The sequence below is a fragment of the Piliocolobus tephrosceles genome, chromosome 13, assembly GCF_002776525.5.
Source record: "Piliocolobus tephrosceles isolate RC106 chromosome 13, ASM277652v3, whole genome shotgun sequence".
Classification (NCBI taxonomy): domain Eukaryota; kingdom Metazoa; phylum Chordata; class Mammalia; order Primates; family Cercopithecidae; genus Piliocolobus; species Piliocolobus tephrosceles.
The window spans coordinates 8,966,477-8,991,269 of NC_045446.1; the positions used below are offsets into that span (position 1 = coordinate 8,966,477).

The following is a 24,793-nucleotide window of genomic DNA, read 5'->3' on the forward strand; positions in this document are numbered from 1 at the left end:
ACTTATGTCTATGGTTTGCTGTCACATCTACTAGGATAAGCTCCATAAAGGCAGAGATCTTTATTTTGTTAAGTGACATCCTAAGTCCCTAGCACAGGAGACACTTGATCCATATTTGTAGACTAACTGAATAAATGACTTAATTACCAGTTTGGATGTGGGGGACAGATAGGGAGCATGATGCCCGTTTCTGGAGCTGGGGTGCGGACAGTGTCTGGGGACACTGAACTGTTTTACAAGCAGGATAGATCCCAGCTGGAGACCAGACATGGAAATCACCAGCACCTGGGTCAGGGGGTGGACTGGAGCAGAGGAAATCATGCAGGAAAAGTAAAAAGAAGGACATCAGGTAAAGAGGAGAGGACATATGCATAGCCAGAGAGAAAAGAGGAGCAGAGACCTGTGGATCACAGAAGCTTAGGGAGGAGACTTTCAAGAAGGGGAGAGAGGTTGAGTCAAGCAAGGGTTGAAAGCCAGCCATTGGATGCAGTCACTAGAAAGTTACAGATAGGCAGGGTGTTGTGGCTCACGCCTGTAATCCCAACACTTTGGGGGACTGAGGTGGGAGGATCGCTTGAGCCCGGGAGGTCGAGGCTGCAATGAGCCCTGATGGCACCAATGCACTCCAGCCTGGGCGACAGAGCGAGACCCTGTCGCAAAAATAAATAAATAAATAAATAAATAAATAAATAAATAAATAAATAGAAAGAAAAGGGGGAAAAAAAAGTAATACGTGGTCTTACGGGGAAGCCAACTCTGACTGGTTATAAGCCGAAACTGTCAGGTCAACAGGTGACAGGGAAGATGGCTGAGACCAACAGCACAGAGATTTAGAGGCAGACAGACCTGGCGCCAATCCTAGGACAGGTTTTGATAAGCCTCTGAATTTCAATTGCCCCACGTTTCGGGGGAGGGGGTAGCACCCCCTAGCTCATAAACCTTAGTGATTGATGATTAAGTGAGATGACGGAGGAAAACGCAAGACACAAAGTGGATGCATTGGCTCCATTTTGTTAATCAGCGGGCTTAGTTGGCTGCGACCCAGACACCAACTAAAATACAGTGCAGCCCAGGACCAGTGGGGGTCTTGCTTATGGCTCAGAGCTGAACAATACACGGATAGCAAAACCAGAACCTGAGATGGGGGCAGGTCTGCGACGCTGAAGTCAATTCCTTTGCACAAACAGAACACTTCCGTCCCAAGATTAGCAGGAATTAATCTCCCAGTCTCGGGTACACCTGGCTGCCCTTCCCTGTCCTGGCGTGGCAAACGTCCCCGGAGGCCAGCCAGGGATCACCCGCCCAAGGACTGCGCTTTCCCTACTCTTCAGCCAACTAGAGAGGGACCTGGGCCTAGGAAACGCAGCTGTCCGCCCCTAACAACCACTCACCTGCTTTCCCCTTTCTATAGGCCAGCAAAGGTACTTTCTTTTTCTTATTGGTCCGCGTAACTTATCGCAACCAATCAGTGGCAGCCACGGGACCCAACTCACTCCCACACAACTTGGGGGGGTGATCATGGAGAAGACAAATTTTTGTTTTCCGCATCCAGTTCTCTCAGAGAGCACCGTATTTGTCAAACTGTTGTGACTCTCCCTAAATTGAGGCTCTTAAACATTTCATTCCCCTTAGGCTTGTATAGTCTGTCCCTGGCCTACTCCCCCCTCCAGGTGGTACAGCCCTCAAGCTGCTCCACCTCCCAGCCGCTCGCCGGGCCGAGTCCTCCACTAGGCGGAGGCCACTCAGCGCAGGGGCCATACCATCTGTGACTAATAAATAATAGGGGGACCCCCCCCCACAACGTCCCACTGTTCCTCTATTACCTTCTGACCACCTCTCGGACCTCTTGCCCAGCCCTTCCCCGTAGACACGAGCCCCAGATACGGTGGTGACACCATTGCTATGGACCCACGTAGGGCGCAGTGCGAGCCAGGGCAGGACGCATTTGGTACGACCCACGCCGCGCCCCGCGCCGCCGGAAGTGAGGTGTCTGACCCCCGAAGTTCCGGTTCGCAGGGGGTGGGGAGTGTTGTTAACCAGAGCGGCCGCCGCAGTCGTGCGGATTGAGCGGGCTCGCGGCGCTGCGTTCCTGGTGAGTGGGGCTAAGTCTGGCCCAAGTTGTGGTTGGGGTCGGGACCCGAACCTTCCCCTTGAGGGCTCCGGAGTGGGCGCGGTCCTCAGCCCCGCCGCCCGCTTTCGGCCTGTCAGCTGGCCGGAGACCTCAGACGCCGGTGGGGCCGCTCTGCTCAAGCCTGGGCCCTGCCTGCGACGCCCGCAACTCCTAGTGCTCACAGGTGCGCGGCCGCGAGGGCAACCGGGCTCCTCCCGTCCCGCTGCTGCTCTCTGCCGGTCGGCCGTTCTTGTGGTGCCCTGAGTTGACACTACTCCGGCGGTCGGGGGACCCCCGGATTCCAGGCTGACGTTCCCCGCCCGCTCCCGCGGGGCGCGCGTCCGAACTGCCCACCCTAACACAGCTGTCACTGGCGCTGTCGCCTGCCCAGTCTGCTACCCTCTGTGCCTTGGCTGCTCAGCCCTGGCTGCGCGTTCCCGCCCCTAGAGCAGATTGCTGCTGTTGCCTCCCACCCCATCTCCTCCACCGGAGGGTCAGCGGTGCAGCTCCCCCTCCTCCAACACTGCAGCTTTTCCTCATCGCCTCCCTAGAGGAGGCGGCTTGGCAGGCAGCGTGGAAAGAGCCCTAGATTTGAAACAAGACTGACCCAGGTTCCAGGCCTTGCGTCAGTGTGATCACTTAACCCCTTCAAGGCTTATTTGTAAAATGGGGAAGAGTAAGCTATTCTTGGTCTGATGATTTCGAGGGCGAAATGTGATTCCCCCCTCTCCCCGCTTTCTCCTATTGATTGAGGCTGTGCCAGGCACCGTGTTATTTTGCACAGCAGGAGCATCACATAAGTTATTTTCTTGCCCCATTTAGGTCTCCGGGCCAGGGCAATGTTCCGCACGGCAGTGATGATGGCGGCCAGCCTGGCGCTGACCGGGGCTGTGGTGGCTCACGCCTACTACCTCAAACACCAGTTCTACCCCACTGTGGTGTACCTGACCAAGTCCAGCCCCAGCATGGCAGTGAGTTCAGGGCTCAGGGAGGGAGGAACTCCCTGGGAGGGAAGGAGGAGTCTGCCTGGGCCAGGGGCGGGGCTAGAGGTCAGGTAAGTAGGGAAGTAGCCGCCAGCTGTCTAACTTTGAATAAACTGTGATTAGGATGTGGAGGATCCCGAATGATGAGTCCCAAGCAGAGGAAAGTGGAAAGTGACCTCAAACCATAGCCTCTCCCCACTCCTAGGTCCTGTACATCCAGGCCTTTGTCCTTGTCTTCCTCCTGGGCAAGGTGATGGGCAAGGTGTTCTTTGGGCAACTGAGGGCAGCAGAGATGGAGGTAAGATGTCGGTTGCCCCAAAGGTGAGGGCAGGGTGCTGGGAAAGAATGTTTGGGATCCACATTATTCCCTGCCTGGCCCCCAGCACCTTCTGGAACGTTCCTGGTATGCCGTCACAGAGACTTGTCTGGCCTTCACCGTTTTTCGGGATGACTTCAGCCCCCGCTTTGTTGCACTCTTCACTCTTCTTCTCTTCCTCAAATGTTTCCACTGGCTGGCTGAGGATCGTGTGGACTTTGTGAGTTGAGGCAGGGAGTTCTGGAGCAGGTGGAAGCCAGGGAGTGGCCAGCGGGCGGGCTTAAAGAGCAGGGAGGGCTGGGTTGACGATGTAGGGTGAGCCCCAGGCTTCCTGACAGGCGTCTTGTGTGCTCTGCCTCAGATGGAACGCAGCCCCAACATTTCCTGGCTCTTTCACTGCCGCATTGTCTGTGAGTGAGATTCAGGGGAAGGGAGGGGGGGATTGGAATGTGAACAGTGGACCTGTACTCCAGAGCACAGGCTACCCCCCACAGCTGTACAGGAAAGATAATTTAGGAAGTTAATTTGCATAGTCTCTGTCCTGTTCCACTCCAGGGCTTCTCAACTGCCTGGGCCCTCAGCCCTTTGCCTTCTCACCTGCAGCCTGGGCAGCCCCAACGACTCCCCCTCCCCCAGGAAGTTCCCAGAGGGCCGGGTTCAGTGGCGTGTGCCCACCTGACTAGATCACTGGGGCCATGGTAGGCTGGAGGGTGGGGCTGTCATAGAGCATTCAATAGCTGTTGGGCCCTGGGCTGACCTCCCCTACCCTGCATGTGTGGGGGTCCCCACAGCTCTCATGTTCCTCCTGGGCATCCTGGACTTCCTCTTCGTCAGCCACGCCTATCACAGCATCCTGACCCGTGGGGCTTCCGTGCAGCTGGTGTTTGGCTTTGAGGTAAAACTGGCTTGGGAGGTTGAGAGGACAAGCCCGAGGTGACCCCACATGCGCTTTGAAGAACCCAACAGACCCTTCCTCAGTACCTTCCTGTGCTGGCCACCAAGGGGCAGTGATCAGATATGGCTCCTGCCCTCCACACACTCACTCCTAGGTGACTGGGGAGGAGCACAAAGAGCCTAGGACAGAGGAGGAACCCCAACCTGGGGCTCAGGAGAGGGTTCCTGGAGGCTTGTGCCAGAGCTAGCTGGTAATGGACAGGAGAGGATTAGCTCGATGGACAATTGGAGGTGTGTCCCTGGCAGAGGGAGAATGTGTTCAGTGACAACAGCTTGTATTTGTTGAATGCGAATTTCACACCAGGCCCTGTGCTGAGCTCCTGACCTGTATCTTTTATTTAGCAAGACAGTACTGTTATAAAGGAACAGTTAGTTCTGTCATTTTATAGATAAGTAAATTGAGGTTCATTGAGTTGCCAAAAGTCACAGCTAGTAAGTGGAGGGGCTAGGAGGACCCCAGGTGTGTCTAGAGCCTGTGATTGTACCACTGCACCTGCTGTGCAGAGGCTCAGGGGAGCAGTGTGGGTGCAGCAAGGGGGAGCTGTGTGTTTACATCCCCCTCGTCCCCCTCTCCCTTCAGTATGCCATCCTGATGACGATGGTGCTCACCATCTTCATCAAGTATGTGCTGCACTCCGTGGACCTCCAAAGTGAGAACCCCTGGGACAACAAGGCTGTGTACATGCTCTACACAGAGCTGTTTACAGGTAAGAGGGGCCTGGGCCTCTCCTGATCTTGGACCAGCATACTCCACTCTGCCTCCTGGCCCTGTGACCTGCTGCTTTCTGCATCCCCTCCCCGCAGGCTTCATCAAGGTTCTGCTGTACATGGCCTTCATGACTATCATGATCAAGGTGCACACCTTCCCACTCTTTGCCATCCGGCCCATGTACCTGGCCATGAGGTGAGCCCAGCCCTATCCCCCGATCCTCCCGACCTGATCCCGTCCCTTCTCCTGCTTTCACTAACTGTCCTTTCAGACAGTTCAAAAAAGCTGTGACAGATGCCATCATGTCTCGCCGAGCCATCCGCAACATGAACACCCTGTAAGTAGGGTTGTCATGGCTGCTGTCCCAAGCTGTGTCCTGGGTCCCTCTGCTTCCAGCTCTGGATCTGATACAGCCCGTCATCCTAACCAGGTATCCAGATGCCACCCCAGAGGAGCTCCAGGCAATGGACAATGTCTGCATCATCTGCCGAGAAGAGATGGTGACTGGTGCCAAGAGACTGCCTTGCAACCACATTTTCCATACCAGGTGGGAGGGGCCCTGGGGAGCCTACACAGCAGGGCACAGGCCCCAGAAAGCAGGCCCCTAGGGACCTGCTGACCTCTGCCTGGCCTTGACCCGCAGCTGCCTGCGCTCCTGGTTCCAGCGGCAGCAGACCTGCCCCACCTGCCGTATGGATGTCCTTCGGGCATCGCTGCCAGCCCAGTCACCACCACCCCCGGAGCCTGCGGATCAGGGGCCACCCCCTGCGCCCCACCCCCCACCACTCTTGCCTCAGCCCCCCAACTGTGAGTGTCCCCTTGTCTGGCCACCCAGCACACCACTGAGTACTTGCCCTGGACTGGGTATGGAAGATGCTGGGAAATTGGAGAGTCCCTGCCCTCCAGAATCTCAGTCTGGGCCAGGAAGGGATGGAAAGATGAGAAATAGATGCTTGCAGTCAGTGTGACCAGTGCTGGGCTCAGGGCCTGTGGGAATAGGACAGAGCTTGCAATGGTCTGGCCCTCTGCCTGGGAGTTGGGTCTGTGTCCATTTGGCCCTTTTCTTACCTCCCTGTCTTCTCTCTGCAGTCCCCCAGGGCCTCCTGCCTCCTTTTCCTCCAGGCATGTTCCCACTGTGGCCCCCCATGGGCCCCTTTCCACCTGTCCCGCCTCCCCCCAGCTCAGGAGAGGCTGTGGCCCCTCCATCCACCAGTGCAGGTGAGCCTTTGGGTACTGTGACAGCCAGGGGGTGGCAGGGATGGAACACTCACTGACTTCTTGTTCCTGCTCTTCAGCAGCCCTTTCTCGGCCCAGTGGAGCAGCTACCACAGCTGCTGGCACCAGTGCTGCTGCTGCTTCTGCCACAGCATCTGGCCCAGGCTCTGGCTCTGCCCCAGAAGCTGGCCCTGCCCCTGGCTTCCCCTTCCCTCCTCCCTGGATGGGTATGCCCCTGCCTCCGCCCTTTGGTAAGCTGGGCCACTCTGGGTTCTTCTGGGGGGTGAGGTTGGTGTCTGGCCCCAGCAGCCCAGACTGAGCCTTTCTCTCTCTCTCCAGCCTTCCCTCCAATGCCTGTGCCCCCTGCGGGGTTTGCTGGGCTGACCCCAGAGGAGCTACGAGCTCTGGAGGGCCATGAACGTCAGCACCTGGAGGCCCGGCTGCAGAGCCTGCGTAACATCCACACACTGCTGGACGCTGCCATGCTACAGATCAACCAGTACCTCACTGTGCTGGCCTCCTTGGGGTGTGTCTGTACAGGGGAAGCAGAGTGGGTTTGGTGGGTCAGGAGTGGAGCTGCCAGGAGGTCCCCAGCAGTGGTTCTTGGCCTTTGACACCTGCCAATTCAGGCTACCTATCTACAGGTCCATCCAGATTCTCCAGGAGTTCTTGGTAACTCCTGGTGCCTGTCTGTCCTCCCACTCCAGAAAGCATGTCTGGATCTAACTAGCAGTGATGTTTATTCGAGAGCTGACTTTGGATCTTACTCCTTTTTCTCTAAAGTCAAATTATTCAGAATTTGCAGTGCTTTAGTTCATCACGTGATATTCTCCTGAGATGTAGTGACACTTAGATTGACAATTGCTGCCCCCAAACTGAGGGAGAAACTAATAGGAAGTCACTTGGAGCCATCCTGGCCCAAGTTCAAGCGCTGGTCCCATCACTCACTTGTTTTTGACCTCTTACTTTATTTGAATAAAGGGGTCTTAATTCATATTCGTAAGTGATGTCTACTGCTGATGCGGTGGCTCACACCTGTAATCTCAGCACTTTGGGAAACTGAGGCAGGACTGTTTGAGCCTAGGAGTTTAAGGGTGCGGTGAGCTATGATTGTGCCACTAAATTCCAGCTTTGGTGATGGAGCCGAGACCCTGTCTTTTAAAAAAGTGACATGTACATAATGCCTGGCATCTAGCAGTGACAGCACAGGCTTGGAGAGGAACTTGAGTCCAAGGCTTGAGCACTGGCTTATTCAGTGGGTCCCCGATATGGTGCCTGACTCCCCAGGGTGGAGACTGCAGGGTAAGAGTGAACAGGTCAACAGTCCCTGCCTGCAAGCACCTTACAGCTAAGGGATAGAATCACTTGGCCCTTGAGTCAAGTCACCCTGTCTGAGTTCATTCAGCATGTTCACTTGTGTTTGCCAGGCACTGGGGCCACAAGGGCACATCATTCTATACTCTGTTCTGCAAGGCTCACCAAGGGCAGGAGAATCTGCCCAACCTAGGATGCCAAGGCCAGACCCGCCTCTCGTCCCTTCTCTTCCCAGGCCCCCTCGGCCTGCCACTTCAGTCAGCTCCACTGAGGAGACTGCCACTACAGTTATTGCTGCTGCCTCCTCCACCAGCATCCCCAGCTCAGAGGCCACGACCCCAACCACAGGAGCCTCCCCAACAGCCCCTGAAACAGAACGGCCTCCAGGTAGGTGTGATTGGCCTCCAGCCGGGGGAGCAGGGAACTTCTCTAGGTTCCACTTCCAGTCTCTCTGTCCCCAGCTCCTGAGTCAGTGGGCACAGAGGAGATGCCCGAGGATGGAGAGCCTGATGCAGCAGAGCTCCGCCGGCGCCGCCTGCAAAAGCTGGAGTCTCCTGTTGCCCACTGACACTGCCCCAGCCCAGCCCCAGCCCCTGCTCTTTTGAGCAGCCCTCGCTGGAACCATCCTGCCACCAAGTGCCAGCTCCCTGTCTGTCTGCAGCAGGGAGTAGTACCCCCAGCTCTGAGAAAGAGGCGGCATCTCCTAGGCCAAGTGGAAAGAGGCTGGGGTTCCCATTTGACTCCAGCCCTCAGAGTCCGAGGCAGCCATGGGGATCTCGGGTCAGTTCCAGCCTTCCTCTCCAACTCTTCAGCCCTGTGTTCTGCTGGGGCCATGAAGGCAGAAGGTTGAGCCTCTGAGAAGCCCTCTTCTTCCCCCACCCCTTTCTGGGAGAAGGGGCAGCCCCTCTGAGCCCTACTTGTATGTGTGGAGTCACGCTGCAGTGCCGAACAGTATTAGCTCCCGTTCCCAAGTGTGGGCTCCAGAGGGGCTGGAGGCAAGCTATGAACTTGCTCCCTGGCCCAGCCGTAAGACTGGTACCCATTTCCTTTTCTTACCCTGATCTCCCCAGAAGCCTCTTGTGGTGGTGGCTGTGCCCCCTATGCCCTGTGGCATTTCTGCGTCTTACTGGCAACCACACAACTCAGGGAAAGGAATGCCTGGGAGTGGGGGGGCAGGCGGGCAGCACTGAGGGACCCTGCCCCGCCCCGCCCCTCCCCCCAGGCCCCTTTCCCCTGCAGCTTCTCAGGTGAGACTGACCTGTCTCACCCAGCAGCCACTGCCCAGCCGCACTCCAGGCAAGGGCCAGTGTGCCTGCTCCTGACCACTGCAATCCCAGCGCCCAAGGCAGGCCACTTCTCAACTGGCAGAACTTCTGGAGTTTAGAATTGGAATTACTTCCTTACTAGTGTCTTTTGGCTTAAATTTTGTCTTTTGAAGTTGAATGCTTAATCCCGGGAAAGACGAAGGTCTTTCCAGTTTAGAAAAGGCTCTATACCAAGGAGGGACCACAGGAGCTGGGACCTGCCTGCCCCGGTCTTTTCCCCTTGGTTTTGTGTTACAAGAGTTGTTGGAGACAGTTTCAGATGATTATTTAATTTGTAAATATTGTACAAATTTTAATAGCTTAAATTGTATATACAGCCAAATAAAAACTTGCATTAACAGTTGGTGGGGTTTGTCTCATGGAATCAGTAAAATCAGTGTCAGGCTCCTTCCTGTGGCTGTACACTTGAGAATGGAATGGAATCTCCAGGAGTTAGGGTTTCAGCACTATCGTTGGGGACACCATTGACCATTAACAGTTAGGAAGATGTGCCCATTTTACACATGGAGAAGCAGCCCAGAGTTCAGTGCCCTGCCTCAGGGCAGAGACCAAGTTAGGGAGCCAGGAACTGGGAGCTGTCTTAGCCAGTTTGGGGGTAGGGTGGGGTCTCAGGCCTTTGGCCCCTGTGACTCCAGTGAAGGCTAGTGAGCTGGGGTTGGGATGGGATGGCAGGGTGAAAGGTCAGCGTATTCCTGCCTGCAAACTCCTCCCCAGCCTTGATTCCAGGTAAGCAGGCTGGGGAGGATGGCCCTATGCTGGCTGTGAGGAGTTCCCAGCCATTCCCTTGTGGTCAGGCCAGCAAGTCTGGTCTGTAATGGAACAGTGACCAAGAATGGGCCTGCTACCTCTCTATGAGAAAGAGCCCAGGGCTAACGTGGGCACTCTGTGCCCCAGTGCCAGCACTGTACTTCAAACAAGCTCTCCAAGCCCCATGCCCAAGTCATCTGTGTTCTCCATAGCCTGTACCAAATAAGATCTGGCCTAGAGCAAGGGCTTGGGGATGTTTACAACAGTGAGCTTTGGAGGGCCAAGGAAACAGAGTGCCCAGTGGCTCTGCCCTGTGCTACCTTCCCCTAAACTGGGTTGGGCTACTGCTTCCACCAAATAACAACTAGAATTTGAATTGCTGAGCCCAAGGAAAGGAAAACAAAACAGGCCAAGGTGGGCCGGGCACATGGCTCACGCCTATAATCCCAGCACTTTGGGACGCCGAGGTGGGTGGATCACTTGGAGTCAGGAGTTTGAGACCAGCCTGGCCAACATGGTGAAACCTCATCTCTACTAAAAATACAAAAATTAGCAGGTTGTGGTGGCGGGTGCCTGTAATCCCAGCTACTCAGGAGGCTGAGGCAGGAGAACCGCTTGAACCCAGAGGTGGAAGTTGCAGTGACCCAAGATCATGCCACTGCACTCCATCCTGGGCAACAGAGTGAGACTCCATCTCAAAAAACAAAAAACAACAGGCCAAGATAGGAGGGAGAGAAAGCTGCTGACACCCCCCTTGCTATTCCTCTTTGGTCTCCCACATTAGGCACTCTCTCCCAGCATGTACATAGGGGTCCAGTTTTCTCCTTTATGCAAGGAAGGCCTGACCCCAAAGTCTTTAGCCTTAGTTTCTGTATCCCCTGTCTCAGGGGCTCCAACACCCACCTCCCTCCTCCTGAGGCCCCCTAGACTTGATCCGCAGGGCACGTTGACATGCAGGCTGCTCAGCTAGGCCTCAGAAGCCTTTCTCCAAGAGCCAGGCTTTAAGCTCCTGGTCAAAGTAGCCCTTGATTCGCAGGGTACCTGTCACCTCATTGACCTGGGTGACGGGTGTCTTCCCCAGCAGCGGGCTCAGAAAATCTTCCACATCTTTCTGCAGGGCCTAGGGAAAGATGACAAATCAGGTCAGGCCAAGAATCCCTTCCCTTGAAAGGACTCCTGTCCCTCCAGCCCTGAAAGGGTCAGGCCCAGCCCCAGACCCACCCACCCACTTACCCAGATGTCCCCTTCCACTTTCCGGATCACAGTCATCTGCCGGTTGCCATGCGTGATGTCCTTGTAGACAGGGATGTTGTGCATCCGAGAGCGTCGTACGAAGTAGGGCAGGTTGGGTGGGGGGTCTGCGACAGGGAAAGACTGTTAAATCAATTCTTCCTAGGTGCCATCCCACCTCAGCCAAGGTCCTTGCTCTCAGTCTGCAGAGGGCCAGTGCACCCAGCTGGACCAAGCCACCGCCAGACTTTAGGCCAGGGGGTCTCCTCTTTCCTTCAGCTTGGAGTCAGGACCAAATTGTTCACCCTGGTACCCTAAGGCCCCACACAAGGCCTGTCACTAAGTAGGTACTCAAGAAAACATGAAGTCAGGGACATGCCTCCCTGGATCTTTGGGTCCCCCACTAGGTCAATCCTTGCCCTCCTCCACTGGGTCAGGGAGGCTGAAAGCAATCTCTGGAACAAAGAGATTGGGATTTACAAGCACTGAGCACCTACCATATGCTGGGCTCTGCACTAAGGGCTCTAGGTACTGAGCAGATTATCTCCGTTTTGCTAAAACAGGTTGGGTCAAGCTAAGTGACTAATTCAAGATAATATCAACAGTAAATAAAGCCAAATTCAAACCCAGAACTGCCTGACTCCAAGCTGTGTTCTTAATTATAGACATAGTCTCCTGGGGGGAAAGAAGGTCCAAGCTCTTGGGTTTTCTCTCTGTTGTTTACTTTCTCCCATATGGGAAAGACCCAATCCCAATAGTGTGGATGGATGAGTACCAGTGAACAACAGAGGACTCCATTCCTCGGCTCTTCCTCGGGCATGAGATAGATGTAACCCATAGGGATCGCAAAACAAGTCCTGAACCCACTGAAGAGTCCAGAGCCTCATGGGGGAGGCCAACCTCTGGGGAAGAGGTGATGCTCTATGAAGTTTTCAAATCATCCCTAACCACCCAGCTCACCTCTGGGAGGCTGCCAGCCACTAGGGGTAGGATAATGTTCATGTTTTGGGGGATCTGGGATCCTCGTAGCGGGTAACAGGCGCTCCACAAACTGATATTCATCCACAGACTCCACAAAGCTGGGGTAATCTGGAGGGCCCTGGGTCTGGCTCTGAAGCAAAACAAAAATCCCATTTCTCCAATAGCCTATACAACACAGGATGGCATAACTTCAGTAAGTAGAGAATGGAAACATTACAGGCAGAGAGAATGGCATAAATACAAGGCTGGGCGATCGGTGTGAACGCTATCAGAATCAAAATGGAGTGAGTCACTTAGGTTAAAAATCCCAACAAACAGAGCTAGGGAGGGCCATGAAAAGAGAGTTCTTGTGCACAAATGCTTAATAACAAGAACTATCACAAAAGACTGCAAAAACCACAGACTTGCACAAAGGCCACTGCAACCTTACACAAAAAGGTATTTCTGGCTGGACACGGTGGCTCACATCTGTAATCCCAGCACTTTGGGAGGCCGAGGCAGGTGGATCACCTGAAGTCAGGAGTTCAACACCAGCCTGGCTAACATGGCGAAACCCCGTCTCCACTAAAAATACAAAAATTAGTCAGGTATGGTAGTGCGTGCCTGTAATCCTAGCTACTTGGAAGGCTGAGGCAGGAGAATTGCTTGAACACAGGGGGCAGCGGTTGCAGTGAACTGGTATCATGCCACTGCATTGCAGCCTGGGTGACAGAGCGACAAGACTCTCTCAAAAATCAAAAACAAACAAAAATTTCTGCAAGGCCATCTGTCCAACAACTACCTGTCCAATCTTGAACTGGCACTACCCTTGTTATTCATCCTTGTAGCCAAGGATAACTATCTCAATACAATTATGTAATACTCTTTTTTCCTTTCCTTTATTTTTATTATTATTTTTGTGGGACGGAGTCTCACTCTGTCACCTAGGCTGGAGGGCAGTGGCGTGATCTCGGCTCACTGCAACCTCCGCCTCCCAAGTTCAAGTAAGTCTCCTGCCTCAGCCTCCCAAGTAGCTGGGACTACAGGCACATGCCATCACACCCAGCTAATTTTTGTATTTTTTGTAGAGACGAGTTTCACCATGTTGGCCAGGCTAGTCTCAAACTCCTGACTCCAGGTAATCTACGCGCCTTGGCCTCCCAAAGTGCTGGGACTACAGGCGTGAGCCACCGTGCCTGGCCCATTTTTCTGTTAAAAACCTTTGTCTTCTTTTACCTCCCTGATAAGCACATAGTCTACACCCATTCCCGAATAAATACCATTTTATTTTAGAGTCTGTTATTTAAGTTGACATAAGATAGCACCAGTTTTTGGTTTTCCACGGTGCAGGGTACAGATGGGATGGAAAGGAGGCTCAGATACTCTGAATGGTCTGCCTCTCTTAGGATTTCGGTGGGATTCAAAAGAGTATGTGTAGACTTCTGAAAAGTCAATCAAGCCTTTAGAAACTTAAGGCCTAACTTTCTGCCTCGGTTTTAGAAATAGACATTATTATTACATTGGCAGCGTAGCCTTGTTTGTACCTCCATGATTGCCTGGCTGGCCTTGCTCACCTAATCACATCTGTGATTGGATATAGTGGTGTTTAATCTTATGATTGCCTTAAGAATTAAGGCAATCAGCTGGGCGCGGTGGCTCACGCCTGTAATCCCAGCACTTTGGGAGGCCGAGGCGGGCGGATTGCAAGGTTATGAGATCGAGACCATCCTGGTTAACACGGTGAAAACCCATCTCTACTAAAAATACAAAAACATTAGCCTGGCGTGGTGGCGGGCGCCTGTAGTCCCAGCTACTCAGGAGGTTGAGGCAGGAGGATGGCGTGAACCCGGGAGGCAGAGCTGGCAGCAAGCCGAGATCGCGCCACTGCACTCCAGCCTGCGCAACAGAACGAGACTCCGTCTCAAAAAAAAAAAAGAAAAGAAAAGAAAAAAAGAGAAGAATTAAGGCAATAATCCCCTACGCACACTCATGCTAGGATCCCGCCCCTTATCTGAAACGTTTTGGCTTATATACACACTGCTAGGTACTGTGTTAAGTGCTCCCAAAGAGCACTGCAGTCTACACTTTCCCTCTCGTTTCTGTATCTACACTCGATCGGGAGACAAGTTCTTCCGACAGAAAACGGCAAAACTAAGGCCCCAAATAGGAATGCCTTAGTTTTCGGGGTTAACAATGATTAACACTGAGCCTCACACCCACGCGATGCCCTCAGCTCCTCGCTCAGCGCTCTCACCAACAGCCGTAGCCCGCAGCCCCGCTGGACACCGGTTCTCCATCCCCGCAGCGCAGCCCGCAGTATGGTAACTGCCATCTTGACCTCCTACGCCAGCCGTCTGTGCACGGAACTGTCTGGTCCCGCCCCCTCCTGTGCGAGCGTAAAGGGGCGGAGCTAGGGTCGCCTTGGGCGGTACAAATAGCAGAGACCCGCGCGGTCGCTCAGCAGTGACGTGATACGCAGCTCGAGGTCTGTGCAGACGCGCCGTCGCTTCTTCCTCTTTCTCGACTCCATCTTCGCGGTAGCGGCAGCTGGGCCCACGGTTCAGGTAAGAATAGGGCCTTGGCTGGATCCGAAGGGCTTGTAGCAGGTTGGCTGCGGTGTCAGAGGGCGCGGGGGAAACTGAAGAACGGGGCCGGCTTTGTGGCCCTGCTCCAGTCCTTATCCGAACTCCTCGGGAGGCCTGGCCTTCCCCACGTGAGCCGCCGCGACCACCTCCATCCCGTCGCTGTCGTTTCTGGACCGCTTTCCATTCCCAAAACTCCTTTATCCCAGAGCATTTCTTCGCTTCTCTTACAAGCCGTCTTTCTTTACTCAGTCGTCAACATGCAGCTCTTTGTCCGCGCCCAGGAGCTACACACCCTCGAGGTGACCGGCCAGGAAACGGTCGCCCAGATCAAGGTAAGGCTGCTTGGTACGCCCTGGGTTCCATTTTCTTGTGCTCTTCACCCTCGCGGCCCGAGGGAACACTTAACGAGCCTTATCTTTCCCTGTAGGCTCATGTAGCTTCACTGGAGGGCATTGCCCCGGAAGATCAAGTCGTGCTCCTGGCAGGCACCCCCCTGGAGGATGAGGCCACTCTGGGCCAGTGCGGGGTGGAGGCCCTGACTACCCTGGAAGTAGCAGGCCGCATGCTTGGAGGTGAGTGAGAGAGGAATGTTCTTTACGGTAAGCGTCTAGTGGGTGTGGGGTGCATAGTCCTGGCAGCTGAGTGTCACACCTATGGTAATAGAGTACTTCTCACTGTCCTCAGTTCAGAGTGATTCTTCCTGTTTACATCCCTCGTGTTGAACACAGACGTCCATGGGAGACTGAGCCAGAGTGTAGTTGTATTTCAGTCACATCACGAGATCCTAGCTTGGTTATTAGTTTCCCCACTAAAATTAGGTCAGACCAGGGTCCCCAAAGTGCTCTTGAAAGTTAGAAACTGGAAAATCCTGAAATGAAACTTAAGATTTCAAGGTCAGATATCTGTAGCTTTGTTCTCATTACCTGTTGGGCCCAGGTTCTCTTTAAAGGCTCGAATTGAGGAAAGTGGGGTTCTGCTGGGTGGCAACTTCTTGGTCTTACCTGCTGGTTCCTTCCTTTCCTATTACAGGTAAAGTCCATGGTTCCCTGGCCCGTGCTGGGAAAGTGAGAGGTCAGACTCCTAAGGTGAGTGAGAGTATTAGTGGTCATGGTGTTTGGAGTTTGTGTTTTCCTGTCACAGCTAAACCAAGTCCCGGGGCTCTTACCTGGTTTGCCTTCTCCCTCCCTGGAGATGAGCCTGAGGGAAAGGATGCTAGGTGTGGAAGACAGAAACCAGGGCCTGATTAACCCTCCCTTCTTCAGGTGGCCAAACAGGAGAAGAAGAAGAAGAAGACCGGTCGGGCTAAGCGCCGGATGCAGTACAACCGGCGCTTTGTCAACGTTGTGCCCACCTTTGGCAAGAAGAAGGGCCCCAATGCCAATTCTTAAGTCCTTTGTAATTCCGGCTTTCTCTAATAAAAAAGCCACTTAGTTCAGTCATCGCATTGTTTCATCTTTATTTGCAAGACCTCAGGGAGAGGTTGGTGCTGTGTCCCCTAGAAGAACAGTGAGGCAGAAAAGGCAGAAAAGCCCTTGGTATGGGGGGAAGAAACGGTAAACTACAAGAGAAATTTTCTGTGAAGAAACAGTAGCCACAGATCCTGGGGGTTCAGGTGTAGAAGTGGAGTTATTCCCTATCCTAGGTAACGATCAGTCCCCTCGAGTCATTCTTTTTCATCATTTCATACCGAAACAGAGAAGGTAGCAGGAATCATTGTGGTGAGACGTTTGTTATGGAGGCAGCAATGGAAGGGATGGGTGGGGGAAGAGGTTTGTATAGAAGGTTAACCTGGTCATTCCCTGAACTTGGTACCAGCTGTGGCCTTAGAGTCTAGGGCAGGAATCTGGTCTGCCTTGGTTTTAGAAATAAATATTACGTTGGGTGCATGGTCTGGTTTGTACCTCTGTGATTGCCTGGCTAGACTTGGTAACCTAATCACATCTGTGATTGGACATAGTGATGTTTCGGTGTTCCCAAAAGTTAGATTACCTCTGGGGCTGATTCAGGGTTCCCTTCTAGCAACTGAGCCTCCCAGCACTTCTGAACCCCACTTACTCATTCAGCTAAAGTTTCTGGACCTGCCAGTTCTTGGGAAATAGCATCCAACAGGGTAAAGCCCTTGGGCTGTGGACTTTGAATGCCTGAGTTTGGACCTTCTTTTTTTCCCTAATCCATTTACTGGGTGGCTGGCCTTTGAACTAATTACTAATTTAATCTCCGCCATCTTCAGAGCTGCTGTGAGGGTTAAAGGATGTAGATCAACATCTGGCTTACAATAAGTGTGTGAATCTTGGCTATTTTTGTGTCTGTGGTGTTAAAGACATGCTTTCTGCCTTCTAGCATTTTTCAAAGGGGGAGGATGTGGACAGATACAATAGCATCCCAGAGAGGGCCTCTTTTTTTGTTTTTCTTTTTTCTTTATTTTATTTTTTATTGAGACGGAGTCTCGCACTGTCGCCAGGCTGGAGTGCAGTGGCGCAATCTCGGCTCACTGCAATCTCAACCTCCTGGGTTCACACCGTTCTCCTGCTTCAGCCCCGGGAGTAGCTGGGACTACAGGCATGTGCCACCACGCCTAGCTAATTTTTTGTATTTTTAGTAGAGATGGGTTTTCCCTATGTTGGCCAGGATGGTCTCGATCTCTTGACATCGTGATCACCCGCCTCGGCCTCCCAAAGTGCTGGGATTACAGGCGTGAGCCACAGTACCCGGCCTTTTTTCTTTTTGAGTCAAGGTCTCTCATCCAGGCCGGAGTGCGTGCAGTTGCATAGTCATGGCTCACTGCAGCCTCCAAGTCCTGGGCCCAGGTGATCCTACTCAGCCTCCCGAGTAGCTGAGGACTGCAGGCATGTACCACCACACCTGGCTAATTTTTTGTACTTGTAGAGATGGGGTTTTGTTGCTATGTTGCCCAGGCTGGTCTTGAACTGGGCTCAAGTGATCCGCCCACCTTGGCCTCCCAAAGTGCTGAGAGTACAGGCGTCAGCCACTGTGCCCAACCAAGAGGGCATGTTTAAATGACATGTGTGAGACCTGAGATGAATAAATCAAGTGATCAGGTAGGGGAATATTTTAAGCCAAGAGGACTGTAAGAAGATGGGGAAGAGGTGATGTCTAGGGGTGGGAGCAGATCCTGCAAGGCCTTGTCAGCCATGGAGAGGAGTTTGGGTTTGAGTCCAAGTGCAGTGGAGGGTCGCAGAAGGGTTTTTAGTAAGAGATGGATCTGATCTGACTTGTGATGTAATTTCTCTGGCAGGTTTTTCTGGAGTGCTGGCAAGAAAGGAAAAACACAATGTGTTGTCATCCACGTGAGGGGTCAGGAAGCTTAGACCACCAGTAGTAGTAGTAGGGATGCAAAGAACACTCACAGTTTGGTTCATCACACCCCCACTCCACCACAAGACTGAGCTCTATTAGAACAGGGACCCCGACTCCCTTTGATGTGCATTGTGTTCTTGGCACCTAGAATGGGGCCTGCACTTAATGAGATGGATGAATAGTGGCATTTAATGAGAAAATACTTAATGAAGAGTCAGTTTTGGAGGAAAAAAGGAGCTCAAATATTTCTTAAATACTGCTTTTTATTTATTTTTTTTGAGGTGGAGTTCCTCTCTGTGGCCCAGGCTCCCAGGCTGGAGGGCGGTGGCACGATCTCGGCTCACTGCAACCTCCACCTCCCGGGTTCGAATGATTCTCCTGCCTCAGCCTCCGGAGTAGCTGGAACTACAGGCACCCGTCCCCCACGCCCGGCTAATTTTGTATTAGTAGAGATGGGGTTTCTCCATGTTGGTCAGGCTGTTGTCAAACTCCTGACCTCAGGTCATCTGCCTGCCTTGGCCTCCCAAAGTGCTGGGATTACCGGCGTGAGAGCCACCGCACCTGACTCCGACTGCCCTTTTATTCGTCTGTGTCCCCTAGTGCATTTTATTCGTCCGTGTATAGCGCAGGGATGCATCGCCTTTCTGAGGCTTGGCACAATTACTGGCCCAGGGTAGGTGCTTAGTAAACGTGGATTTCTGCCACAGCGCATTATAGTGCTAAAAAGGGTTTTCTCTTTAGATGATCGGGCCACGTTTTGGTGTGACCGCTAGGGGGAGAGGTGGCACCGGGGGAGCGCGCGCCAGACCCGTTTTTCCGCCCCTTGCGCCATCGCACAGGGCGGGGCTCGTACCTGACGCGGGGCTTCTGGGCCTGCTCTCACCCTACTAGGGAAAGGGGTGGGGCTCGGCTTTCGGGCGTGGACGGAAGTTGCTCAGAATCCTCGGGAGCTTTGCGAAACGACAGACCGTCGTCGACCCCGCGGTGAGCCGGAAGTAATCGGATAAGCCCCGGAAGTTTGGAACTACCGTCGGCGTGCGTTCGCAGGTAGATCGCGGTGCCAGTTGCTATGGAGCCGGTCGGGCCTTGTGGTTTCTGCCCGGCGGGGGAGGCCCAGCCCGCACGTTACACCTGCCCTCGCTGTAATGCGCCCTACTGCTCGCTGCGCTGCTACCGGACGCATGGCACCTGCGCAGAAAACTTCTACCGTGACCAGGTGCTGGGAGAGCTCCGCGGCCGCAGCGCCTCGCCCAGCCGCCTGGCAAGCGCCCTACGCCGGCTGCGTCAGCAACGCGATACCGAGGACGAGCCTGGGGAAACAGGCCTTAGCCCCGGCCCGGCACCCGGCGGCCTCTCGGGACTGTGGGAGCGGCTGGCGCCAGCCGAAAAAACTGCCTTCGAGCGGCTGCTGAGCCGTGGTGAGGCCGGGCGGCTGTTGCCTCCATGGCGGCCGTGGTGGTGGAAGCGCGGAGCCGGACCGCGGCTTCTGGAGGAGCTGGATGATGCCCCGGGCAGTGACGCCGTGGGGCTGGAGCCCGCCCTTGCGAGGACCCCGCCGGAATCTGTGAAAGATGCCTTCGCCGCGGAGCTCGCGGCCGCCGAGCTGGTTCTTGGAGATGTCCCGGGGGCCTGCACGCCCGCCGTACCCACCCGCATCCCCACGCTGGTCAGCCTGAGCCGCGGCCCAGTGTCGCCGCTCGTGCGCTTCCAGCTGCCCAATGTGCTGTTCGCCTACGCGCATACTCTTGCCCTGTATCACGGCGGTGACGACGTACTGCTCTCTGACTTCTGTGCTACACTGCTCGGCGTTTCCGGAGCCCTGGGTGCCCAGCAAGTCTTCGCCTCTGCGGAAGAAGCCCTGCAGGCCGCAGCCCACGTGCTGGAAGCAGGCGAACACCCGCCTGGGCCCCTGGGCACACGAGGGGCTATGCACGAGGTCGCCCGCATCCTGCTGGGCGAGGGCCCGACCAACCAGAAAGGCTACACGCTGGCAGCACTGGGAGACCTGGCAAAGACCCTGGGGCGTGCCCGGAAACAGGCTGTGGCTAGAGAAGAGCGAGATCATCTTTACCGGGCCCGGAAAAAGTGCCAGTTCCTCCTGGCCTGGACCAATGAAAATGAGGCGGCCCTCACACCCCTGGCTCTAGACTGCGCCAGGGCCCACCAAGCCCATGCTGTGGTAGCCGAGGAGGTGGCCGCCCTCACTGGGGAGCTGGAGCGGCTCTGGGGAGGCCCCATGCCACCTGCCCCGAGGACTCTCATTGAGGAGCTCCCTGGCTGAACTGGGGACCCTGGTCATTAATAAAGCTGTGACTGGTCAGCCCTGTTGCCTGTTTCTAGCTATTGTCCCACCAGGCCCCAGATTCCTGGGCCCACAAGCCACTGCTCAGCTTCTCCCTGTTCAGTGCTGACCCAGCCAGTCCTAGGGGAGAGAAGCGCACCAAGGGTTCCCAGTGTTCATCCAAAGGAGGAAGAGCATCTCCGATTTTGGTCACTGGTTTCATTTTTTTCCTTGCTCTAAACCACCTCTTCTCTGAGGCTGTTCATCCTCAGGGCTGGGTGGGGTACAAGCCCTTGAGTCCCAAGTGTGTCCAGGCTCCTGGTCCTGGGTGTGCTGGTGGATGAGTGGGCATATGCCCCCACGTGGGGTGGTGGAGCCGCCTCAGTAGATGTAGGGCATGATACGGTAAGGCACACGCCGGCAGTACTCCTGCCAGGCCAGGCCGTACTTCTGCAGGCACTGCCGCTCATCCCGGGCCTCACGGTGCACCAGCAGTGCGGTGAAGTAGAGGAGGTAGAAGTAGGGCAGCAGGTGTGACACCCCTGTAGAGAAGGAGGCTCTGTGACCACCCTGCCAGCCCCCTCTACCCCTCAGTTCGCAAACATTTCCACACCTAATGGCTCATATGGGCATCAGGGCTCAGCAGCAAAAGCTCCAGGGTCTGTATCTAGGCATACCGTACTAGGTTGGCACAGAGGTGTGCCCCAGCCACACACTGGGTCCCTCCCAGCTCTCTGACTACTCTCACTGGTGCATACCCAAAGTAGGCATCCTGTGGTCGCTGAGCCACCCCTTCCCCCCATATGTTCCTGCCCCTATCCACGTGGGGCACTCACCGCAGGGCAAGGACCAAGCCAGAGCCATGATGAGGTCTCCAAGGTAGTTGGGATGGCGGACCATACCCCACCACCCAGACACCAGCAGTTTCCGCCCTGTGGCTGTAGAGATGGTCTCAAGCCCTGGAGAAAGATAGCAGGTGGGGAGTTCCCAGGAAGCCCAGCGGCCCCACCTCACCCATGGCCCTAGAGACCCAGCTCACCAGCCACTCTGGGGTCAGAAGGATTCTTTCGGAAAGTGTTTTTCTGGGAATTCGCCCCACGGAAGATGTAGTAACCAATAGCTGGTGAGAGAGTGTGAACAAGTGGTCAGGGTCAAGGGTTGCAGCCTCCTGCCTGACCCTGACCTTCTGCCCAACCTGTCTGCAGCCCAGACTCTGCCTGGACACCCAGGACCCCACCCCTGGCTTTAGAGAGGACCCTGGGGGTTAGCACCTATGTGGTGTGCATGTAAACAGCATGAATGAAAAGGAGAGGGGAAAGATGGGCCCAGCCTGCTGCCCCTTCCTGACTGACCATTGATGAGGCAGATGGCAGAAGCCATGGGCAACCCCAGGGGCTGCGGGTGGCGCAGCAGGAACTGGGCCTGCAGGCTGTAGGTGAAGGGCACCCAGGCTATGTCCCCAAATGCCAGCATGAAGCCAAACCCGTCATGTGTGATATCCATGGTGGTGAGGACGGCCTCCTGCAAGGACAAGACCCAGACACACTGGCATAGTCCCCATGTGGCCCTCAGACACCCACCCTCGTCCAGTCCAGCCTCACCTCGTGCCAGAGGGCATCACCCACATAGAGTAACTGGAAGCCATTGACCAGCCACATGGCCAGTGAGGGACTGCCCCGAAGTTCTGCCTCCTTCACCAACAGGGCCAGGTTGATGAGGACCTGGGGGAGGGGGAACAGGGCAATCGTCTCCACAGAGGTGGCAGCCGTGGGCAGAGCAGTGGCTAACCTCTGCCCTTCTCAGCTGTCAGTTACACTCCAACCCTTTGTTAAGTGGATCCAGGCCTTGGACCCAAGGACAGAGACTGTAGACAGGGAGGTGTCCACAGCTTGTTTCTTCTTGCCTTGTCTGTCCTAAGGTCTTGCAGAGAGCAGCCCAGGGAGCAATTGGGGGCTGAGGCTTCAGAGCTCAAACAGACCTGGTTTCAAATCTCAGCATCACCTGGGCAGGTTGCTTGCCCTCTCCATAGCCTACTTTCCCCACCCCTGTGTGAAAAATGGGGATAATCATGGGCCTGTCATGACTCAATGGCATCATCGTGTTTGAAGTCCTCCACAGCATCCCTAGCAAGTGGTATGTGCTCAGTGGTGGCTAGCCAGAGCAACCCTGTGCTGGGTGCCTGCATTTTACACTGAGCTCTGTTCTGTCCTACAGATTACCTCTTCTAGTCTTCCCAGTAATCTTAGGAGAAAGCTTTAATTTTATCCCATTTCACAGATGAGAAAGTGGCCTCAGAAAGTGTTGTCAGGCCAGGGCCCAGATCCAGGGTGGGCACTTGGCACTCCTGCCTCGGGTAAGATAATTTCCAGGGCAACAGGAGAGGCCTTGCCCAAGAGTCTCTTTGGGTCATCTTGGCCACAGAACCAGAGATCACAGTTGGAATGTTGTCAAGGCCACCAGTGACGGGCAGGTTGCTAAACCCAGTGACCAATTTCAGGTTGTGCACTGCTTTGACCACCAAGCAGCATGCGGTCACTCCCTGGAAACAGATTTTGTGCTTGACTGCTGTTGAGAATTGCACGTGCTCTCCTAACATCATCCCTGACATGCTATATATACTTTACTTATGTTTTGTCTGTCTTTCCCACCAGAATGTAGGCTCTCTGTGGCAAAGATGTTTTTCTTGCCTCTAACTTTATTTTTGTCTCACAGTACCTAGAGCAGTGCCTAGGGCACAGGTGGATTTAACAAATGTTTGTGGAATAGGAATGATTAATGATTCGTGTCTGCACAGTTTTGGCCCTGCCCTGCCCAAGCGCTGCTCACCCACCTTAACCCTCCCCCTGGCCTTAGGCCAGCTCAGTCAAGCCCAACATACCCAGCCAATGAGGCCAGGTCGCAGTTCACAGAAATATTTGAAGTCGAAGAAACAGATACGAGGGTTGAGCTCCCGTCCCAGAAAAAAGTCGTAAATCGGATTGCCTGGAGAATATTGGAGAGTGAATGTACAGGCAGACGCCCGGATCTGCCTCCATCTCCACCCCTAGAACCCCTCTCACCTGAGTTCCCCCCAGGTGCCAGAGCCGAAACTGGGGCTACCTGCGCCTTCATGTAGAGAAAGAGGCTGAAGATGAAAGCGGTGAGGGTGGCGACAAACGCCAAGGGCAGGAGCATCTCCGGGAGCGCCCCCAGAGGCAGCCCCGCTGACACTCCCAGCCCCACCAACAGGGCTGTCAGCACCAGGGCCTGGAAGCCTAAACCACAGCACACAGTGAGCCCTGGGGCTGCGCGCCTCCACATCCCCACCCCGCGAACACACACAGAGCCCAAAACTCAGGGGGGCCGCAGACCCTGCCCCAAGCAGGGTGGCTGCCCCAAGCATTAGACCCTGCCACCCTGGCCTTCAGAGGATCACCCCAGCCACTGTTGTGGTGCACGGAGTAGCAGTAAATGGGGTAAGGGTGTGGGGACGAGGGGCTTAGGGAGAGCCCCGGTCGTCTGTCCTGGGGCTCACAAAGAGAGGCATACAAAGGAGCCTGGGCTTGGGGCCAATCTCCGTGGATCTCCCCGCTAGGGCTGGAGCTCCACCCCCGGCCGCTTAACTCCAGCGCGAGGGCCCGACCCCCAGGCACCGTTAATGGGATAGCGCAGGCGACTCTTGTCCTTCAATTCCTGCCCCTCAGCCACCTGCGGGTCCAAGGGGGCTCTGATAAGGCCCGGGGCGTCCTCTCCCTCGCCGAGCCCCTCCGCCTCCCTCCTCCCTCCCCCCGCCACCCCGAGCGTCCGCGAGCGGCGCCCGCACCTTGCGCGCCGGCAGTAGGTAGAGCGCCGCCTGCAGGCCGAGCCAGGAGAGCCACAGCAGCAGCGCCCGTGGGCTCCACAGCGCCTCCAGCCCAGGCAGGGACGCGGGTGGACCCAGCAGGCGCGCGGGGCCGGAACGGGCCGCCAGGAGCAGGTGGAACATGGTGGCGGGCAGCAGCAGCAGCAGAGCCGCGGCGCCTGCGGGATGGGCCATCACATCGGGCGTCCGCCCCCAGCGCCCCAGCTCCCCCCCCCGTCCCCCATGGGCGCTCTGACGTCTCTGCGGGACCCTTTCGGCATTCCCAGAGTGTGCCTCCGCACCCCTCCTCAGCCCTCAGGCAGCCCGCTGCCTCCCAGTTCCCTTCCCAGGCGTCCATCTTGGTTCCCCGCTCCCCCCTCGAAGACCCTCCTCCTGCTCCCAGTCGACACCATAAATCCCCGTTCTGCAGCCCCCAAAACCGACCCCTGCTCAGCTCTCCCTCTCCAGACACCTTCGCTGCAAACCCCCGGGTCCCTCCGCCTCCGACACCCCCAAAACCTTCCATCCTCAGATCCTGTCCCCGTTCTTAGTTCACCCCCTCCAGCTCTCCTTCGCTCAGTCTTTGCCCCAGGTCCCTTCTCTCTGCCCCATTACCCAGGGGCCCTCCGAATTCCAGCGGGGCCCGGGGGCCCTGAGGGGGGGCCATGGTCTCCGCTCCGCCGGAGAGAGGGCGCTCACAATAGTCGGTCAAGGAAACACAGTCTGCCCCATTTCCCAGGAGATGGACTCGGCCGCGTGGAGGATCCGGCCCTGCGGCGCCTGCACCTGCCTGGACACCGAGTGCAGACAAGGACCGCTCTTGTCCCAGGGTTTTTAAGTGGACCCGCCCCCTGCCCATCCTGGGCCCAGCACACCAGCCAATCGGCACTCGGGGGCGGACTCAACGCGGGCGCCGCAGAAGCCTC

At 55.5% G+C, this 24,793-nt stretch overlaps 5 protein-coding genes across 6 annotated transcripts; 3 read left to right on the forward strand and 2 right to left on the reverse strand.

Annotated features, from left to right (window-relative positions):
• Window positions 1–1,360: 1,360 nt before the first annotated feature.
• On the forward strand, window positions 1,361–9,270 carry SYVN1 (synoviolin 1). Of its 2 annotated transcripts, none has more exons than XM_023186439.3 (16): window positions 1,361–2,092; window positions 2,933–3,081; window positions 3,299–3,391; window positions 3,477–3,629; window positions 3,771–3,819; window positions 4,201–4,304; window positions 4,944–5,070; window positions 5,168–5,267; window positions 5,344–5,409; window positions 5,503–5,619; window positions 5,716–5,879; window positions 6,162–6,290; window positions 6,368–6,538; window positions 6,627–6,813; window positions 7,837–7,988; window positions 8,063–9,270. In XM_023186439.3, exons 2-16 carry the CDS (start codon window positions 2,950–2,952, stop codon window positions 8,167–8,169), a joined length of 1,851 nt encoding a protein of 616 aa, XP_023042207.1. In that variant the 5' UTR covers window positions 1,361–2,092; window positions 2,933–2,949; the 3' UTR covers window positions 8,170–9,270. The 2 variants fall into 2 exon arrangements, with proteins under 2 accessions (XP_023042207.1, XP_023042208.1); XM_023186440.3 differs by having other exon boundaries at window positions 6,371–6,538; window positions 8,063–9,266.
• Window positions 9,175–14,262, reverse strand: MRPL49 (mitochondrial ribosomal protein L49). Its single transcript, XM_023186442.1, has 4 exons — window positions 14,118–14,262; window positions 11,864–12,014; window positions 10,907–11,031; window positions 9,175–10,793 (listed from the first exon to the last, which is right to left on the reverse strand). Exons 1-4 carry the CDS (start codon window positions 14,193–14,195, stop codon window positions 10,647–10,649), a joined length of 501 nt encoding a protein of 166 aa, XP_023042210.1. The 5' UTR covers window positions 14,196–14,262; the 3' UTR covers window positions 9,175–10,646.
• Window positions 14,263–14,291: 29 nt separating this feature from the next.
• Window positions 14,292–15,887, forward strand: FAU (FAU ubiquitin like and ribosomal protein S30 fusion). The gene is made up of 5 exons (XM_023186445.1): window positions 14,292–14,427; window positions 14,698–14,780; window positions 14,876–15,020; window positions 15,478–15,533; window positions 15,711–15,887. Exons 2-5 carry the CDS (start codon window positions 14,706–14,708, stop codon window positions 15,834–15,836), a joined length of 402 nt encoding a protein of 133 aa, XP_023042213.1. The 5' UTR covers window positions 14,292–14,427; window positions 14,698–14,705; the 3' UTR covers window positions 15,837–15,887.
• A 2,325-nt stretch (window positions 15,888–18,212) lies between these two features.
• On the forward strand, window positions 18,213–20,086 carry ZNHIT2 (zinc finger HIT-type containing 2). Its single transcript, XM_023186432.1, has one exon. It carries the CDS (start codon window positions 18,836–18,838, stop codon window positions 20,045–20,047), a length of 1,212 nt encoding a protein of 403 aa, XP_023042200.1. The 5' UTR covers window positions 18,213–18,835; the 3' UTR covers window positions 20,048–20,086.
• A 160-nt stretch (window positions 20,087–20,246) lies between these two features.
• Window positions 20,247–24,749, reverse strand: TM7SF2 (transmembrane 7 superfamily member 2). The gene is made up of 10 exons (XM_023186431.1): window positions 24,483–24,749; window positions 23,850–24,046; window positions 23,680–23,734; window positions 23,107–23,301; window positions 22,926–23,029; window positions 21,649–21,768; window positions 21,400–21,568; window positions 21,087–21,167; window positions 20,884–21,006; window positions 20,247–20,589 (listed from the first exon to the last, which is right to left on the reverse strand). The coding sequence occupies exons 1-10, from the start codon at window positions 24,724–24,726 to the stop codon at window positions 20,429–20,431; spliced, it is 1,449 nt and encodes a 482-aa protein (XP_023042199.1). The 5' UTR covers window positions 24,727–24,749; the 3' UTR covers window positions 20,247–20,428.
• Window positions 24,750–24,793: the final 44 nt, after the last annotated feature.

Bases quoted from the DNA above. Each gene is read 5' to 3' on its own strand.
- SYVN1 (XM_023186439.3), top strand. From the start codon at position 2,950: ATGTTCCGCACGGCAGTGATGATGGCGGCCAGCCTGGCGCTGACCGGG. The intron at 3,392-3,476 runs GTAAGATGTCGG...CCTGGCCCCCAG, and splicing joins TGAGGGCAGCAGAGATGGAG to CACCTTCTGGAACGTTCCTG. The intron at 5,071-5,167 runs GTAAGAGGGGCC...CCCTCCCCGCAG, and splicing joins CTACACAGAGCTGTTTACAG to GCTTCATCAAGGTTCTGCTG.
- MRPL49 (XM_023186442.1), bottom strand. From the start codon at position 14,195: ATGGCAGTTACCATACTGCGGGCTGCGCTGCGGGGATGGAGAACCGGT. The intron at 12,015-14,117 runs GTGAGAGCGCTG...GTTTTGCTTCAG, and splicing joins GCTGCGGGCTACGGCTGTTG to AGCCAGACCCAGGGCCCTCC. The intron at 11,032-11,863 runs GTGAGCTGGGTG...TCCCTGTCGCAG, and splicing joins TGGCTGGCAGCCTCCCAGAG to ACCCCCCACCCAACCTGCCC.
- FAU (XM_023186445.1), top strand. From the start codon at position 14,706: ATGCAGCTCTTTGTCCGCGCCCAGGAGCTACACACCCTCGAGGTGACC. The intron at 14,781-14,875 runs GTAAGGCTGCTT...CTTTCCCTGTAG, and splicing joins AAACGGTCGCCCAGATCAAG to GCTCATGTAGCTTCACTGGA. The intron at 15,534-15,710 runs GTGAGTGAGAGT...TCCCTTCTTCAG, and splicing joins TGAGAGGTCAGACTCCTAAG to GTGGCCAAACAGGAGAAGAA.
- ZNHIT2 (XM_023186432.1), top strand. From the start codon at position 18,836: ATGGAGCCGGTCGGGCCTTGTGGTTTCTGCCCGGCGGGGGAGGCCCAG.
- TM7SF2 (XM_023186431.1), bottom strand. From the start codon at position 24,726: ATGGGCAGGGGGCGGGTCCACTTAAAAACCCTGGGACAAGAGCGGTCC. The intron at 24,047-24,482 runs GTAATGGGGCAG...CCCATCCCGCAG, and splicing joins GGAATTCGGAGGGCCCCTGG to GCGCCGCGGCTCTGCTGCTG. The intron at 20,590-20,883 runs GTGAGTGCCCCA...CCTTCTCTACAG, and splicing joins GGCTTGGTCCTTGCCCTGCG to GGGTGTCACACCTGCTGCCC.